Raw genomic sequence first — 18,034 nt, forward strand, 5'->3', positions numbered from 1 at the left:
CAGAATTAAGTGTGGATTATTTTTAACACCTAAGCTTTAATAATTCAACAAAATCAAAGTTATTATTTAAATTATTTTTTGAAAAACAGAACACAGGTATAAAACAATTGGAAACAATTTAAATTTTGCTGTTCAGAAAGGAAGTGGACGTTACACTGTAAATTTTACTGATCCAAATAGTTTAAAAACAAGATCTGAGTTCCCTTAAAAACTTTGATATTCTGTCTATGCTAAATTACACAATAACATAGTTTCAAACTTTCCCTCCATAATTTCATTTATCATAAATGGATTTTACATTACTTTACCATCCGTTTCCATTCTTTTAAATCCATGCTGTTTTTTTTTAAATCGGCGTATTGTATTATTGTTAAGTGTATCCTCCCATAAAAAAAAGAATTTTCAAACTTTGAACTAAGAACAATTGATTTATCTCCCTTTAAAATAATGGATGTATCACGGGTTCTCAGTCCATATCACTGGCATCTTATTGTCCTTGCTGTCACAGCTGCTACGCTGACACTTTCTTAGATTCTTTCTTCTTTCTGATTGGCGCCATTATTTTGGGAGGTTGAAAAACGGCATGACATGTTGTACAAACTGGAATAAAAACATTTTATGCCAAAATTTTTGACAGTGACTAGTATATCCATTTAAGGCACAGCAAAGTAGAGTAAAACTAGTTCACTAAGACAAAATACAACCTTTAGATGAAATTGACATTGTTATTTGTCTATGAAAGACTGAATATGATTATTAAAATCTCTAAATGACCCACAAAGTTAATTATCATTTGATTGAGGCAGGCTGACGGACATATCTTAAGTGCAAAGTAAATGAACTGTTGAAAATTTGAGTAAATATTAATTAAGAATAGTCATTTATCGCATTATATTACTGACAGTTTTCTGCAGATAATAAATAAAATAATTACAATTTTTTTACCCCGTAGGCTCGGGCCAACAAACCAAGGTTTAATCTTATTATTCATGGAAAATTCTGAATCAAAAGACACAATACATGATTTTTCAATGCGGCTTAAAACCGTTTTTAATTCAACGACAGAAACTAATTGGCTTAAATTGATGCATAAAATGATTCCTGGGTTGAATTTTCAGAAAATTGACAAACAAACAGAACACACAAATCCAATGTCGACCAGCTGTCTGTGACAAAAACATGCTGCCCTGAAAGTAAATTTTTTAAGTTAACATTTTATGTGTTTACTAGCAGCTACGCCCCTAAAAGCCTCTAGGGGCACTCAACGCTCAACCTCATCTCATTTTAAATTTTAGGTTTTAAAAGAGTAAAAAAATAATTTTCTTTTTTTTTTGGGGGGGGGGGGGGGGTGACACCCTCCCTAAAAATAGTGTAAAACCTTCCCAGGACCTATGAGAAGCTTAATTGTAAAGGAGAACAATATCGGTTCAGCGGTTAGCGAGATCCTTTGGGACAGACAAAAAACGCTTACTACTTTATATAATAGGATATTAATTTGTATCAATTGGAATACAGTGTACGAACAATCTGATCACAATATCACATTTAATTTTGGTACAACAGGGCGGTTATTTTTTCATTATACTATTCTCCCGCCCCTAGCCTCTAGCAAAATAGCAAAAACATTTGTAAAGTTTCCCTGAAAAAATTTATACAGCATTTCAAGATCTTATTTTCAGAAAAAAACCTTACTACCTTATATTATTCTAACGGCGACACCGCTAGAGGCCTCTTGGGGCACTTGCGGTGGGGGTGGGGGAAATCACCCCAACTTCCAACAAATTTTTTTTTCAGAGGGTCATTTTTTTAGGGACGATTTTTGGTAAAAACTTGGAACTTACCTGTAGTCGACCCTGATTGGTGGATGAGCCTACCTGTAGTCGACCCTGATTGGTGGAGGAGCCTACATGTAGTCGACCCTTTTTGGTGGAGGAGCCTACCTGTAGTCAACCCTGATTGGTGGAGGAGCCTACCTGTAGTCGACTCTGATTGGTGGAGGAGCCTACCTGTAGTCAACCCTGATTGGTGGAGGAGCCTACCTGTAGTCGACCCTGATTGGTGGAGGAGCCCCGAGCATTTTTCTTACAGGAACACAGGGTAAAAACATCCAGATGAGGTACTCTAACAGCTTTTCACTATTTTCTTCAACCTTAATATTTAGAAATCAACCTTAGTGCTTTCACTCATACCTGTAATGTAAATAAACCACTCAAATTCTTATCTTATTTCTTTTCATTTTCACATCAGGCCTCTATTCAAACGAGGTAATTTCCCTACAGGGCTCTCTCGGAAATCCTACTTAGCCTGACCTAACTTAACTAAATATAGACGTCAAAAAGTTTGTTTGTGATCCATTGATATGCGAGTAGGGGGGTATATTCTATATCGGATCCCCTTCCGAGAAGGAAAAAAATGAAATATATGTAGGAGGGGGGGATGAGTGATGAAAAAATAAAGGTTACCAAAAACGTCAGCTCATACTATTATTTAGAAAAAAAGGGGGGGGGGGGGGGAATAAAATGTTTATTTTTGAGTAAAAAATCTTGTGCAGAATTTAGTGCGAGTTTTTTTTTTTTAAATGCCATTTATCGGCCCTTGTCTTATCCCTTTAGACCCCTGCTATCAATCTGTCTATGAATAAATCTACCTTTAGATAAACTCCGCCAGTGATGTCACAGCCCTGCTGCAGGAGGCCCGAGTCCTGGCCAAGCATACAACAATCCACAGGGATATTAAGTTTCTGTGCAGTGAAGAATGAATTCATGTAGTTTATGTATTGTGCGGCACTGTCACCGGTTGAAGAAATTGCCAGCAGTCTGGAAAAACAACAAGAATTAGTAATTTTATAAACATAGTCTGCAACAATGTCAGGGAGTGAGGGGACATTGTACTAGAAATTCTGCAAATATTTAAAGTTTTTAACATTTATATAATCTCATTTGTTGTCTTAAAAACTTCGAATACTTGATTGGTTGGTTCAAACTAATAGTGAACAAAGGGGGGGGGGGGGGGGCAAAAGTGACACTTTTTGATACCAAAACTAAAAGCCAAAGGAACTCAACTAAAAAAAGAGTTACAGGTCTGACATTTTGCATGGCAGTTGCTTTATAGGGGTACAATATGGAACTGTGAAGAAACGGCGGCGCAACCGCCGAAAACCGCCAAGAAAAGGCAAAAAAAATTATATTAATATGTACATCAATTTATTGTCCTATACTCTAAGATTCATGAACAAGAAAAAAAAGTTTGTAAGCCAATAAATTAAAGAAGTTTGGGTACTAGAATAATTTATAGAAACAACAAAGAAATGACTTACTAAATGACCTATACCTTATAATTAGAAAAACTTTGCTATTAAAAATATAAATAATTGGAAAGAGAAGAAAATCAAAACATATAATGAGGTACAGCATAACTGCTCTATAACACTGACTGTCCGCCCATCACATAAATAATACCTTGGATTTACTTTCTCGGTAGGACCAAGTGAGGCATACACTCTGTACACGTCATATTATTCATTCAAAAACTTTATTAAAAAGCTAAAAAAAATCCATCCTATTATATAAAGTAGTAAGCTTTTTTTCTGTCTGTGGCGAAGGATCTCTCTGACCGCTGAACCGATATGGTTTTCCTTTACAGGGAGGCTTCTGAAAGGTCCAAAGGTGGTTATAGGCTATTTTTTGCCCTCCCATGTCCCTTCGAATATAGATCCTCCTAGATGCTAGGGGCGCAGCCGCTAGTATGTATATAAATGAGTTAAGTATATAAATAACTCCCTGGCCTCTAGGGGACGCAGACACAAGTTTTTTTTTATAAAAAGTAAGAAGATGAATAATTTTCCTGTTGATATAAGTGAGAGCCATGGCGAGGCCTCCTGAAACTAGAGATTCTGTTGCTGTAGAGTGGAGGTCCATGTTTATCACAGTTTTTAATCTTCGCCTAAAATAGATTTGGTTAAGCTCCGTCGTCTCTAGACGTCTAAACTATTTAAACTGGCGGCTATTCACCTAGCGGCCTCTTGGGGCACTTGATTAAAGAGTGCGAGAGGGAAAGTCGACCATGCACTTTAAGTTTTAGTTTAAAAAGAATTAGTAAAATAAATTTTTGAGTAATATTTTTTTTGGTGATTCTCTTTGGATGGTAGTGAATTCCTCCCTCAAAGTTAATTAAAAACCTTTTTAATACGGAAATGGTGTTTTATGTACAGATAGGTATATTTATGCTTCTTTCAAAGAAATAAAACTGTTCGAAAATTAGTAATATACCTAGCTTTCTTATTTTTTGTTCAATCTTAGTAAGCTGGAGAAAAAGACAGGTGAATATTTGTAAAGGGGTTGTTGCAAGAAATGCATTTAAACTTGAACTTAGTTAACCACATATTTTTTCCTGTTCAATGGTTAAAACTATATCTATACGGCATACTTATATTTTAAGGAATTACCAGATAGTTTTTAAAAATCAATACTTAAAATCATACTCTTGAAATATATTCAACTTGTACGACTGACTTATTTTCGTAAAAAAACTAAGACAAATATTTTAGGGATGCCCAATTGTGTGTTATTTATTGCAATAAGTTTTTTTTTATATATTAGACGGTATTTTTGTAACTTGTGCTTGCATCATTTTTCTGAAATCGTGGCTTTTACCTACACAAAAAAAACTTAAAACCAGGCTTGTATAAGTTTATTCTTATTATTTTAATTATCCTCATGGCTAATCTATAATAATTATCCTATTATAAAAAGTAGTAAGGTTTTTACGTCTTTAGCTATTTCGATAACTGCTAAACCAAATTGAGTTCTCCATTTTATGGAAGATTCTTAAAGGTCCCGGGATGGTTTTAGGCTATTTAATTTTTATATTTATGTTAGGTTTTAGGCTATTTTTTTATTTTCTTACTTTCCTTACTCCTTAGAATACAGAGCTAATAGATTCTAAGAGCGCAGCCACTAGTACATTACATAACAATTTAAAGGTTCACTACTCTAAGTAGGTACCTACCAAAACTCGTTATATGCACCTTCTGCATTGCAACCATCCCATTAGAATAGCTTCCCTTCTAATTAGGGTTGGCAATCCGTATCCGAATCCGGGATCCGCCCAATTTTTAACCAATTTTGGAATCCAAATCCGGAATCCGTTTTTTAATAGCGGATTCGGATTCTTAATTGGTAGGCTAAAATTAGCGTCTTGCGTTTTTTCTTTCAACTCTGCCTTTTTTAAGGCAAAGATTATCATCATTATATATAATGTCTTTTAAAGACTTGTTCGATTCTCGGAAGTGAATTATAGAGAACACCAAGAACATTAATTTTTAGGACATATAATTTAAAAAAAACCTTTTAAAATATTGCTAGAATCCGGAACCCGCCAAAAATAAGAATCCGGAATCCGCGGAAATTGCTTTTTTTTGGACGGATTCTTGCAAGAATCAGAATCCGGTCCAAAAATTTGAAATATTGCCATCCCTACCTATTATATAAAGTAACTAGCGGCTACGCCCCTAGAGGCCTCTAGTGGCATTTTGAATGTTTTTTTTTATTTAAAATATATAATTAGAGAAATAATTGGTTTATGTATCACTCAAGTCTCTTTTTAGGGAGGGGTAATTTTTTTCTAGGGGCGATTTCTCTTGGGAGGGTGGTGGTACCCTCCCCCAAAATAGTTATAAACCTTCCCTTGACCTATGAGAAGCTACCCTGTTAAGGAGAACCCAATCGGTTCAGCGGTTAGCGAGATCCTTCAGTACAAACACACAGACATCCTGTTACTTTAGTATAAGGATAAGCTTTTTTATCTGTAGCAAAGGATCTTGCTAACCACTGAACCGATAAGGTTAATTTGCTGTGAAGCTTCTCATAGGTCTGGGGATGGTTTTAGGCTATTTATTTTCATAAGTCAGGGTATGGTTTTAGACTTTTTTTTGCCCTTCCATATCCCTTCAAATAAATTATTCTAGATACTAGGGGCGCAGCCACTAGTATATATTAAAGTGTCCCGCCATGGAAAAATTTTTGCCCCCCGCAAAATGTGGTTCATTTATGCAAAAAAAATGACCCATGCAAAATATTTTTTATGTAATGCAAAAATTGCGACCAAACAAGCACATTGAATTTTTGAGGTCCCCCTTATGCACATCTGTCTTGAAGTGTAAATGGAAAACAAAAAATGTCTGCCCTATAAAAAGAAAACAAAAGTTTCAGACATTTATATTAAGATTAAATCCTGAAATTTTCAAAATATTCTCTCAAGGGTTTTTTGAGAAAATTAGATTCTAAAATTTCAAGTTCAATATTCATCCCCTAGGAGTTACCGCATAATCATGACAAGAAAAGCAAAGATTATTCATTTAAAATTTTGAAAGTTCTTCATAAAACCACTCCTAAAGGGAGTTAATCAATGGCCATTTTATCAGTTGCTTTGCTTGCGTAAAATAACATGTCAAATGTATGTTTATGATCTAGGAGCAATACCGAGGAGGAGATGGACAAGATCATCAACTACATCAACAACCAAACCAATTTTATCCTGTATAAATATTTGATTATTATGTGCCTTTATGATAACTGCCTTATTGGATTTATTATGCTTACTGATATGAACATTTGTAATTCCAGAGAAGCCCTGGGGTTTTTAATATTTACTTCTGTGGCAGCTAAGTTTATGTGAATCTCGTTTTACAGATCCTAGGAGGATGGGAGCTTAGACGTTGCATTGTGTGTGTCCGCCTGCATTAAGCCCAGGTAGTGGTTTTATGCTATTTTCTCAATGGTAGCATTGTCAAAAGTGGGAAAAAGATCTATGGACCATTTAATCAGTAAGGAAAAGTAGGAGCACACAATACAACACCTAATCAAGCATAAGTGGAAGATATGCAAACGTATACTAGCGGAAAGTATACAGGATTTTTTTTTGTTAGCAGTAAATCTATAAGCGGGATATAGATTAGTTACACTGGCGGAATAGTGTATTTATGTTTTATACCAGTTATAACATAAAAATAGAAACATAAAAATAAAGACTTTATATCAGCCTAAGTCATATATATTTTTGTGTGTTCATAATTTATACTGTTTGAACTTAAACCAGCTTTGTTTAATCAGAATAAATAAATTATTTTCTATTCAGATAAAAATAAATAAAATAAAGAATATGTGTGTTCATTTATTTTAGTTTCTTTTATTTTTTTCTTTTCAGATAACAAGAGTAACAATTTTAAAGATTGTACTTTAGTGTATTTTTTTTTTCAGACAACAAAAAGTTTTTTTTTTAGAGTCATTTTTTATTCAGATAAAAATTAAACCCCAGGCAATTAACTAAAAATGAGCGACGAGGAGGATAGGTATAGGTCTTTTAGTAGGATGAATAATCAACATCGAACCAGACATCACACGTCCATGCCTAAACCATACTTGGATGATTGTGATACATTTGAAGAGTATAAGGAACTAGTAGATTTGTGGGAACTATGTACAGATATAGATGAAAATCGTAGGGCTCCAATGCTTTTTTCAACCATACCGATTGATTCCAAAAAGTTTGGGGGAAATTTAAGGAAGAAGTTGATGAAAGTAGTAAAACCAACATCTTTAGCAAATGATAGTGAGGGGGTAAAGAAAATTATGGATTTCTTAGAAGAAAAGATTGGTAAAAGTGAGCACTGTAGACAATTAGAAGTATTCACACAATTCTATGATTATGTAAAGACAGTAAGTATGTCTATATCAGAATACATTTCAGGATTTGAGGAAGTTATACAACTAGCGGCGGCAAATGAAATTGAATTTAAAGATAATGTTACAGCCTAATTTAAAGAAAGCAAAATTATCAGATATAGATTACAAGATGGTAATGACAGGGGTAAATATTAAGAAAAATTTCGAAGCAAACACACTCTACAAGGAGATTAAAGATAGAATGACAGACGTTTTATGTAATGCAATGGGACATGTTAGCAGTCAGAATGATGCATTTCTATCTACACATGACCATGACGTTCTAGTAGCAAACGGATGGCGTCCACCAAGGAAAGGCAATAGAAAATCATACCAGAAACTGCCTAGCAGGGACAACAGCCGTGATAGAGATTTAAATCCAATAGGTGCTACAGGTACAAGGCTTAAATGTCATCGTTGTGGAAGCAATAAGCACTTGCTTGCCAACTGTCCAGACTCGCATGAGAATAGGAATAGACAAGATAGAAATGATAGACAAGACAGACGAGGTAAGGAATATGACAAGAAGAATAAGAGATACAAAGAGAAAAGATCAGGGACAAGGGATACTTACATGGCAGAGAGAAAGAAAGAATCATCAGAAGAATCTCTTGTAGAGTCATCAAGTGGAAGTGAAGAAGAAGACAGAAGCCGTGGACATAATAGGAGATACGAAGATAGTCCAAGAAGACACAGGGATGACAGGGATAGCTCAAGAGAAAGCCGTAGGTCCAGAAACACGCAATCGGTTCATCTGACCACGAATAAAGTTGAACTAAGCAAGTTTACAGCAGAGACAATAAACTGTGCTGCAATGGACACATGCTGTACGGCAAATGTTGCTGGAAAGAAGTGGACAGATATATTCATAAACTCAATGACGGACAGCATGAGAAAGAGAATAGAGGGACCGTACAAGAGTGAAACAGCTTTTAGGTTTGGAAACCAAGGAGAGTTGTCATCTATTGGCTTCTATAGACTTCCAGTGAAGATTGGAGGTGAAGATTACAAGATAGAAGTGGATATCATTGATTCAGATATTCCACTACTACTATCTAAGAACGAGATGAGAAGATTAGGGATAGGTATTGACATGAAAAGAGATAGAGTGACAATCAACGATAAACCCTTAGTAGTTAACACGACATCTGCAGGACATTATATCATAGACTTACTAGACAAAGGGGTAATATATGACATGCAACAAGTCCTTATGGTAGATATCAAAAGAGCTGACTCAAAGGAACAAAAGAAAGTTCTTGAGAAGCTTCATGCCCAGTTTGGACATAGAAGTAAGCAGTCCTTTGTCAATCTACTAAAAGCAGCAGTTAAGTGGGATGATAGCTTTTCCAAGATCATTGATAAAATCATTGATGGATGTGAGGGTTGTGTGTTAAGACGAAAAACTCCAGATAGACCAGTTGTAGCAATGAATATGGCAAACGATTTCAACCAAGTAGTGTCAATTGATTTGAAGGTATGGGAAGACAAGTATATACACTATATGGTTGATGTCTTCACAAGATTCACAGTAGGGGAAGTGATCAAGGATAAGAAGCCTGAAACGATTGTGGATAAGATCATGCGACATTGGATCAAGTATTTTGGAATAATGGAAGGAATGATCTCTGACAATGGGGGAGAATTTGTGTCGCATCTCATGAGTGATGTGACAAGTCTGTTAGGAGTAGCGCATTATACCACAGGTGCAGAAGCCGGTTGGCAGAACGGCACATGTGAGAAGAACCACCATGTATGTGATGGTATGCTAGGTGGAGTGAAAGATGAACATCCTGACATGCCTTTGGATACAGCCTTAGCTTGGGCGTGTACAGCAAAGAACACACTAGCGAATGTCTATGGATACAGCCCCTATCAGCTTGTGTTAGGAAAGAATCCTAGGCTACCCAACATACTTGAGGATCAACCACCAGCATGGGAAGTCAAATCAATGAGCAAGAAATTGACTGAACATCTGACTGCACTTCATGCTACAAGAAAGGAGTTCATGAAGACAGAGAGCTGTGAAAAGATCAAGAAAGCGTTGAAACACAGAATCAGAACAAGTGACACTGTATATCAGTATGGTGACATAGTGTACTACAAAAGGGAGAACGAAGACAGATGGAAGGGCCCGGCAACAGTGATGTTTCAGGATGGTAAAGTTATCTATGTTAGACATGGAAGCTTTGGCATAAGAGTAAGTGCAAATAGACTCGTGAAAGCAAAGGATGAGCTGGTAGAGAAGATAAAACGAAAGAATGGAGATTTTTCAATCACATTTGAAAGAACAGCCAGTGAGAAAAGTGATGATAAAACAAAGAAGGAGACAAAAGAAAAAGAGACTCACAAAGATAAGGTGAAAGAGAAGGATGAGGCTGAACAAAAGTATGTTCCAGAACTGTATGCTGAAGAAAGAACAAAAAGAGAAAAGAGAAGAGAACAGACAATGGAAGAGAACACAAATCATCACACAAGCACTCCTAAGAGAACAGCAGAGTTTCCTGAAACAGATGAGGTTGAAGAGCAACAGATAACAAGTAGACCATCAATACCTACACGTACACAATCTAGGAGTAGAACAATCACTAAGAAAAAGAAGACGCAAGAGCATGGTTTCAAGAAAAATGACAGGATAGAATGGAAGATCGGGGATAAATGGTACCCAGGTATAGTAACAGGAAAAGCAGGCAAAGCAACAGGAACTGTCGCTAATTGGATGAATATACAATTGGATGATGGAACAAAACCTTTCAGTACAGATGTAATGGATAATGAGCATATTAGGAAAGAAGAGATGGGAGAAGGTCTAGTAGACAATACAGAGGAAAGAGAGAGGCAAATTGAAGAGGTAAATAGGGTAACAGTAAAGTTGGACAATGGATCAAAAGCATTTTCAACACATGTAGAAGATCAAAAGATCAGAAAAATGCTGCCAGAGGATGTCCTGTACAATTGGGCTCATGAGGAAGTCCTTGCTGTAATGTTACCAAAAGAAAGAAGGAATACTCCAGAATGTCTGGCTGCAAAAGATGCTGAGCTGGAGAAGCTTAAAAGCTTTGATACTTATAAAGTAGTAGCAGACAAAGGTCAAGAACATATTACCACAACATGGGTTCTTACCGAGAAAGGTGATGAAATTAGAGCAAGGTTGACAGCTAGAGGGTATGAGGAAACTCAGGAATTCCCAAAAGATTCACCTACGATGCAGAAGTCATCATTAAGACTACTGCTGACACTGACAACACTGTTTGGATGGGTAATTCAGACCATAGATGTAGCTAGTGCATTCCTCCAAGGTAACAAACTAGATCGTGAGGTGTATGTCAAACCACCTAAAGAGGCAAATGTAGTCGGAAAGCTATGGAAGCTACTAAAATGCCTATACGGTCTCAAGGATGCAAGCAGAAAATGGTATGATAAAATTGAAAACAGGTTACTTGCATTAGGTTTCAAGAAAAGCAAGTACGATCCTGGTCTATTTTATTATATACATGGAGGTGAACTTATAGGAATGATAGGGATTCATGTAGACGATTTCTTACAAGGAGGCACAGAGTATTTTAACAAGCATATAATGCCTGAAGTACTCAAGTCCTTCAAGATTGGAAAGAGTGAGATTAAAGAGTTTATGTATACTGGGTTCAATATCAAGCAGGATAACTCAGGAATAACTCTTGATCAATCTGGATTTGTTAAGAATATTCAGATTCCAAGTGTTGAAGCATCAAGACTGAAGGAAAAGGACAAAGAGATGACGCAAGAAGAGCTCTCAATGTTGAGACAAATGGTAGGCTCTTTGAATTGGGCTGTGAGAGCAACACGTCCTGATTTATGCTTTGAAATGATAGACCTATCTACAAAATTCAAAGGTGGATATGTCAGGGACTTGTGCCAAGCTCAAAAGACTTTGGCCAATCTACAAAGGAATCTAGCAACTGTCAGATTCTCAAATGTTCAGAACATAAGAGACTGTCAGATATGGTGTTTTTCAAATTCAGCATTTAGGAACCTAAATGACAAAGAAGATTCGGCAGGAGGTTTTGTGATTCTCTTGGTTAACATCAAAACAGGGAAATGTTCACCCTTAGATTGGAAAGCGAACAAGATCAAGAGAAAAGTAGCGTCAACATTAGCAGCAGAAGCAATTAGTCTGGGAACAGCGCTGGATGCAGCTATAGCATTAAGAGATATGCTACTGGAGATAACGAATGCAAAGATTGATCTTCAGATCAAAGCGATAGTTGATAACAAGTCAACCAGAGATGCAGTTTACTCATCAACATGCGTAGATGAAAGGAGACTAAGAGCTGAAATTGCGATGATCAAAGAACTAAGACAAGAGAAGATAGTGTCAGAAGTGAAATGGGTGCGCGGACAACATATGTTGGCGGATGTGATGACGAAGAGAGGGGTAAATCCACTGCCTCTGATCAATGTCATGCAACAAGGGAGAATTGAACAAGAGCTACTGAACATCTGCATGAATTAGATTTATATCAGACCAATCTAAGATTTTTTTTTTATTTCTAGGAAAAATATATTTTATTCTTATTTTACTTCAATTTAGATTTATATCAGATCAATCTAAAAATTTTTTTTATTTATTTTATTTTTTAGGAGAAATATATTTTATTCTTATTTTTTTTTCATTTTTTGTTATTACCTACAAAAGTTTTTTTTTTTTGGTTTGTCTTATCTTATCTTATCTTATCTTATTTTTTTAGTAATAGGTTATAACATCATCAAGTATCTCTCATCATCAAAAATTGAATAATTTTGTTTTTTTAGGAAACAAATTTCACTGGCAAAGTTCAGTTTAAGTTTAAAAATTATTTTTTTTACATTAGGCAAAAATCGTTTTTTTTATATACAACAAAAATCATCCCTTATCCCTGAATCATAAATAATTAGAAAGTCATCGTCTAATCCAAAGAAGGCAGAAGCAGAAAACAAAAATTCGCGGCATTTTTTGAAGTGATCTGCGCATTGTAAACAGAGAAACGTGCCGTAGGCATGTGAAAGTTAAAATTGCCTATTTTTACACAATTTTCACAGTGAAACGAGTATTTTTTAGATTATTCGTTACGTGTCGAAAAATTTTATTCATTTTTTTTTCTTAGTATAACGCTTATTTTATTCATTTTTTAACTATTATATCGTATTCATATTTATTTTTTAGTTATGGTTTGGTTCACGATTGTGGATAATATTATTTTTTTTTAGGAATCAGATAGAAATAAGTTTTAAATTTTTGTGTTGCATAGCATCAGAAAAATTTAATGCATACAATTTTTTAATTCTTATCAGAAATCAAGGACATTTCTTGATCGAATGTTTTTTTTTTACAAGGCATTTCTTTATCTTAACAATCAATATATTTTTTTATCTATTTCTATTAAAACATTTAGAATTCGTAAATTTATTATTTCTAGACAGCTATGGAAGAAAGGCTCTGTTGTAAAAATTTTTCTTTAGGGTATTTTTTTTTACATATCAGAAAACAGTTGCCAATTATTTTTTTTCTTTCAGAATAGAATAATGGCTAGTTTTCAGGAGGTGAAAGGGGATGTGTCAATGGAAGAGCAGTTATCACCGCCAGGTGATGATGAGTATTATGTTGAAGACAAGGGTTGCCAAACTGAAAGCATTGAAGGAGAAATGGAGGTATGCACCAAGGATGACGTGCAACAGATAACGGGGACTCTAGAGAATCTGAAAACTGCGGACAAGATAAATATTGAGCCGAGTATTATAATTATTGGGCCATTTTCCATGCCTCAATCAGTTTTGGACACAAGAGAAGTAGGAATACAGTGGATAGGAACGCCTAGAGTTAGTATTGACTCTGTCACCAATAAAATTCTGGCAGAACTGAAGGGGAAAGATCCGAAATGGATAATGGTGACGGCTTATCAACAATTCTTGTCGACTCATGATAGTGCTACAATTGAAAAACACCTTTCCAAGATAACAAGAGCAGCAGTGGATTCAAAAATTCACAAGATTTCTCTAGGTACCTTCTTTCATGTGCCTGAGGAGGAGAAGATATGGGACAAGGTTTCCATGTTGAACCAACATTTGCGTTTACTCAATCTGGACATGGGAATGACCCCCAACAATGTGCACAAAAGTTTAACTTACTCCTTCAACCAGGGTAAAGTGAGCTATGTTAGATACAACGTTTGGGTTGAACGGATGAATTCATCAGGGGTAGGCGCCACCTTAAATTTTGAGGGGCTCACAAGATACAAAAATTACCTCCTCAAATATATTCATCAAGGAGGCTTCAAGGAACAACAAGGACCGATGGTCAGAGCCATTGGAGGTGATGGGTCTCCTGCTCCGCTGTGCCATACAAGAGGTTACAAAGGTAATGAAAAGATGTTGGAGATCATGAAGGCTAAAGGGTTGAGGGTACCGGTGAAGCCAATGGGTGATAACAGGTCAGACCTACAGAAAAAGATGGACAAGGCTAGGGCAACTGCTAAAAAGTTTGCAGAAGAGAGCAAGGCAAGATACGGCGACAATTTTGAAGAGAGGGGAGAGAAAGAAAAACAGCCAAAGAAAGGAGGAAAAGAAAATGGAATGAAGAGCGGTAAAGAAAGATTAGAAGCTAGAGACAAGAAAAGAAAAGAAGACAAGGAGCATCAACTCACCCTGGAGGTTAGCAAACTGAAGTTGGAGAGTCTGAGAGCAAGGAGTAGAAGCAAGACAAACTATGAAGAATTTGAACGTGAGATTGATCGGCTGAAGGACAAGCTAAAGGAGAAAGAAAGATTAGTCTCAGAGCTAAGGAGGGATTTGGCTAGAGCGGAGCTAGATTGTGAAGAATGGCGAGAGATAGCAGACAGAGCAAGGGTTTTTAACAAGGAGCCTAAACGTGCCAGAAGATACTAAGCTGTTAAGAAAAAGATGATCAAAAAGATTAAAATATAATGAATGCGTAAAATAACATGTCAAATGTATGTTTATGATCTAGGAGCAATACCGAGGAGGAGATGGACAAGATCATCAACTACATCAACAACCAAACCAATTTTATCCTGTATAAATATTTGATTATTATGTGCCTTTATGATAACTGCCTTATTGCATTTATTATGCTTACTGATATGAACATTTGTAATTCCAGAGAAGCCCTGGGGTTTTTAATATTTACTTCTGTGGCAGCTAAGTTTATGTGAATCTCGTTTTACAGATCCTAGGAGGATGGGAGCTTAGACATTGCATTGTGTGTGTCCGCCTGCATTAAGCCCAGGTAGTGGTTTTATGCTATTTTCTCATTGCTAAGGTCACGGAAATTCAGCCTTAAATAAATATTATATGTAGAGGTTTTATGAAAGACTCCATAAAAGCAAAGATGTCTAAAATTTTAAATAAATAATCTTTGCTTTTCTTGTCATGATTATGCTGTAACTCCTAGCGGATGAAAATTGTACTTGAAATTTTCAAATCTAATTTTCTCAAAAAAAACCCTCGTTGACTATTGACTCTAGGGGCGTGGTGACGCTTCGGGCACAAGTCCTCTCCACCTCACCTTTGAACATACTCTGCGTTTTAAAGTGCAGAGTAACATGTTGAGCCACGGTCGAGGGTAAAAAAAAAACCTTTTTAGAATATTTTGAAAATTTCAGGATTTAGTCTTGATATAAATGTCTAAAACTTTTGTTTTCTTCTTATAGGGCAGACATTTTTTGTTTTCCATTTACACTTCAAGACATTTGTGTATGGAGGTCTAAAATACATTGTATGAGAACTTTGGCTTCAAGGTGCTCCAAGGAAAGGCCTTGAGTAGAATCAGTAACTTTTCAAAATATCTTATTCCTAGCCTTAGAAATGACTAAAAAACACACCATTTGTTGAGGTTTATTGAGAATTGTTCAATTTGTAGATGTTTTTGAGATTTTCTCAGGCTAGCAACGAGATATTTTGAAACGGAAAAATGTTCCAGATTCTACTCCCCAAGGTCTTTCCTGGAAGCAACATTAAAATTAGTGATTGAAACATTTCAGCACTCAATTCTTTTAAACAACCAATCAAAATTCACTACGAATAAGTTATAAGCTAATGAATAAGAAAACGTTATCATAAAACTTTAGGGACTAATGTAAAAAAAGCTCATTGTCCCCTCACTCTCTGTAAATCAATACTTAAATACTCATACTCAATACAAACACAATAATTAGAATTAACAGGATGTCCATCTGTAATGTTTATGTTGGTCGCTAACCGATTATGGTTCTCCTGTACAGTGAACTTTAACTTCATAACTATTTGAATGAAGATTTCCTAAAGAGATCTTGCGTATGTAGTAAGGGTGAGGGGAAACGACCCTAAACAGAGCATGCTATGCTGGTAGCTTTCTTCTCCCCCCCCCCCCCAGTTTATCGCTAATTCATATAATACAGGACATTTGATAACTAAGGCAGGTGACCAACAGCTATCCCGAGCTGACCAGCCTGCAGAAAGGAAAGGTACTAGCCTATATCAGCAGAGCCACAAAATTGCGGCGGATTGACCCCTTCTACCTTTCCAAGAAACATAATTTTGCTTCTAGCTGTATTATATTTAACATTGGGCTGGTATGAGGGCTGGAAAGTTTTATGGATTTTCAACTCCCTAAAATATCATTTTAAGATGGCTTTATTTTGTTAAAAAAGCTGGAGGCTTCAAATTTAGGGTATTGTGTTTACTTGTGGCAGTCTTTCAGTGGTTAAAGCGGTGTAATTTATCCAGTTTTCTACTAACATAAAAATGTACAATTATAAGATTGAAACCAGTTTTGTTAAACCTATGAGATCCGGTTCTTTTCAGTGAAGATGTGGTTTTGAATATACGCTTTCATAGGTATTATAAATTACAAATATCAATAACAATTTATTACAAAAGTTATTTAAAATAGAACAAATATTTTGAGCATTAAATTAAACAAAAACATCTGGATAAGAAAATATTTCTTTAAGTCATAGAAAGGCAATTGTTAAAACAATTTCTTCAAATTATTGCCAGGCACAAGTTGCAGTTAGATTTATAATTATTATGAAAATTATTCACAACTGTTTAACTATTGTACACTTTTAAAGCAAGAGCTTTTTTCTTCATACTGATTAACTTATTTGTAGATTTACTTACATAAGTATTTCTTTTTCTATCAAACATCCATAGCTCTGTAATTTTTCTACCAAAAGCTTTCATCACCATCAGTTCAGATATTTCATCTTTGAAATATCTCAAATAAAGACACTTCAGTCTTGGCATCTCAACAACTGGTAGGGAGGCATTTCTAAAGTCAACCATTGCTAATAATAGTTTAGTTATTGTATACATGTTACTGATGATAAAGGATAGAGCAATATCCTCTCTGTAGTTTCCTATTAATTCTAGATGTTCAAGATTAGGAATATTAACATTGCCAATATCAACTTCTCTAAATTGAAATGGAATATTTACATCTCCAATATGTTCAAATTTGATCACCTCTAATATTAACGTAGTAATGGTATCCTTGTTAAACTTGATCAATTCTAAAGCAGATTCACCTGTTATACTGCCTAATTTAAGATATTCTAGCTTTGGAAATTTAAGATTATCTAAATTACCCATATCATCTGTATAACATCGTAGTGACAAATGAGTAATGTTTTCTTTGACTATTGAATCTACAAAGGAGCGCACAATGTTTTCATCAACATAATCAAGTGATAGAGATTTCAGTTCAGATAGATGAGGCACTTGAAGCACAGTATTTTTGGGTAGTTCTAGATATTTAACACCAAGATGTTCCAGCTTGTCACCATACCTGGCCAAGATTGCCTCCGTAATATTTTTATGTACACATAAACTCGTATCAATTTCACGGAAAGAAATATCTAGCCTTTGAACATTAGTAAGTTCTAGATCGGGCTCCAACAATATTTCTGAATAATCATTTTTATCACTCAGTTGAATACCCAATGAGATTATATTCTCCTTACAAACTGTCAACATTTCTTTCATTTGTATACAAGAAATTTCACAAGTAAAAAACTGAAGGTTCAACTTAACTTCAAGTCCATATGATCTCCTCATGGTATTTGTAAGAACTTCCAATATATCACAATAATTATCATCATTAATTTCCTTGATTGTATAAAATCCAAACAAAGATATCAAATCCTTGGAAGCAGAAGAAACCACATTGAAACACCTAGAATAAAATATTGATAAACTCAAAATAGTATTTTTTTTCTTATTCTTTTTCTCAGATAATTTGGTGTTTTCATACTACAATAACTAAGGAGGGGGGGGGGGGGGGTAGATATACCACACTT

General features: G+C 35.3%; 1 protein-coding gene across 5 annotated transcripts in view; it reads right to left on the bottom strand.

The window, feature by feature from the left end:
- The window catches only part of LOC145323799 (general transcription factor IIH subunit 3-like), a 23,189-nt gene continuing 5,155 nt past the window's right edge, over positions 1 to 18,034 (bottom strand). For 4 of the 5 annotated variants that reach the window (XM_080166355.1, XM_080166356.1, XM_080166354.1 and 1 more), the window contains one exon: positions 16,580 to 17,910. In XM_080166355.1, the coding sequence (XP_080022481.1) occupies positions 16,785 to 17,910 (1,126 nt within the window). In that variant the 3' untranslated portion in view covers positions 16,580 to 16,784. Of the gene's footprint in view, positions 1,188 to 2,039; positions 2,150 to 2,647; positions 2,817 to 3,458; positions 3,501 to 3,843; positions 3,943 to 16,579; positions 17,911 to 18,034 lie in introns of those variants that run through there. The other variant, XM_080166357.1, reaches the window with a different exon arrangement.

The sequence above is a fragment of the Acartia tonsa genome, chromosome 7, assembly GCF_053477335.1.
Source record: "Acartia tonsa isolate MP-2025a chromosome 7, ASM5347733v1, whole genome shotgun sequence".
In the NCBI taxonomy this organism is placed as follows: domain Eukaryota; kingdom Metazoa; phylum Arthropoda; class Copepoda; order Calanoida; family Acartiidae; genus Acartia; species Acartia tonsa.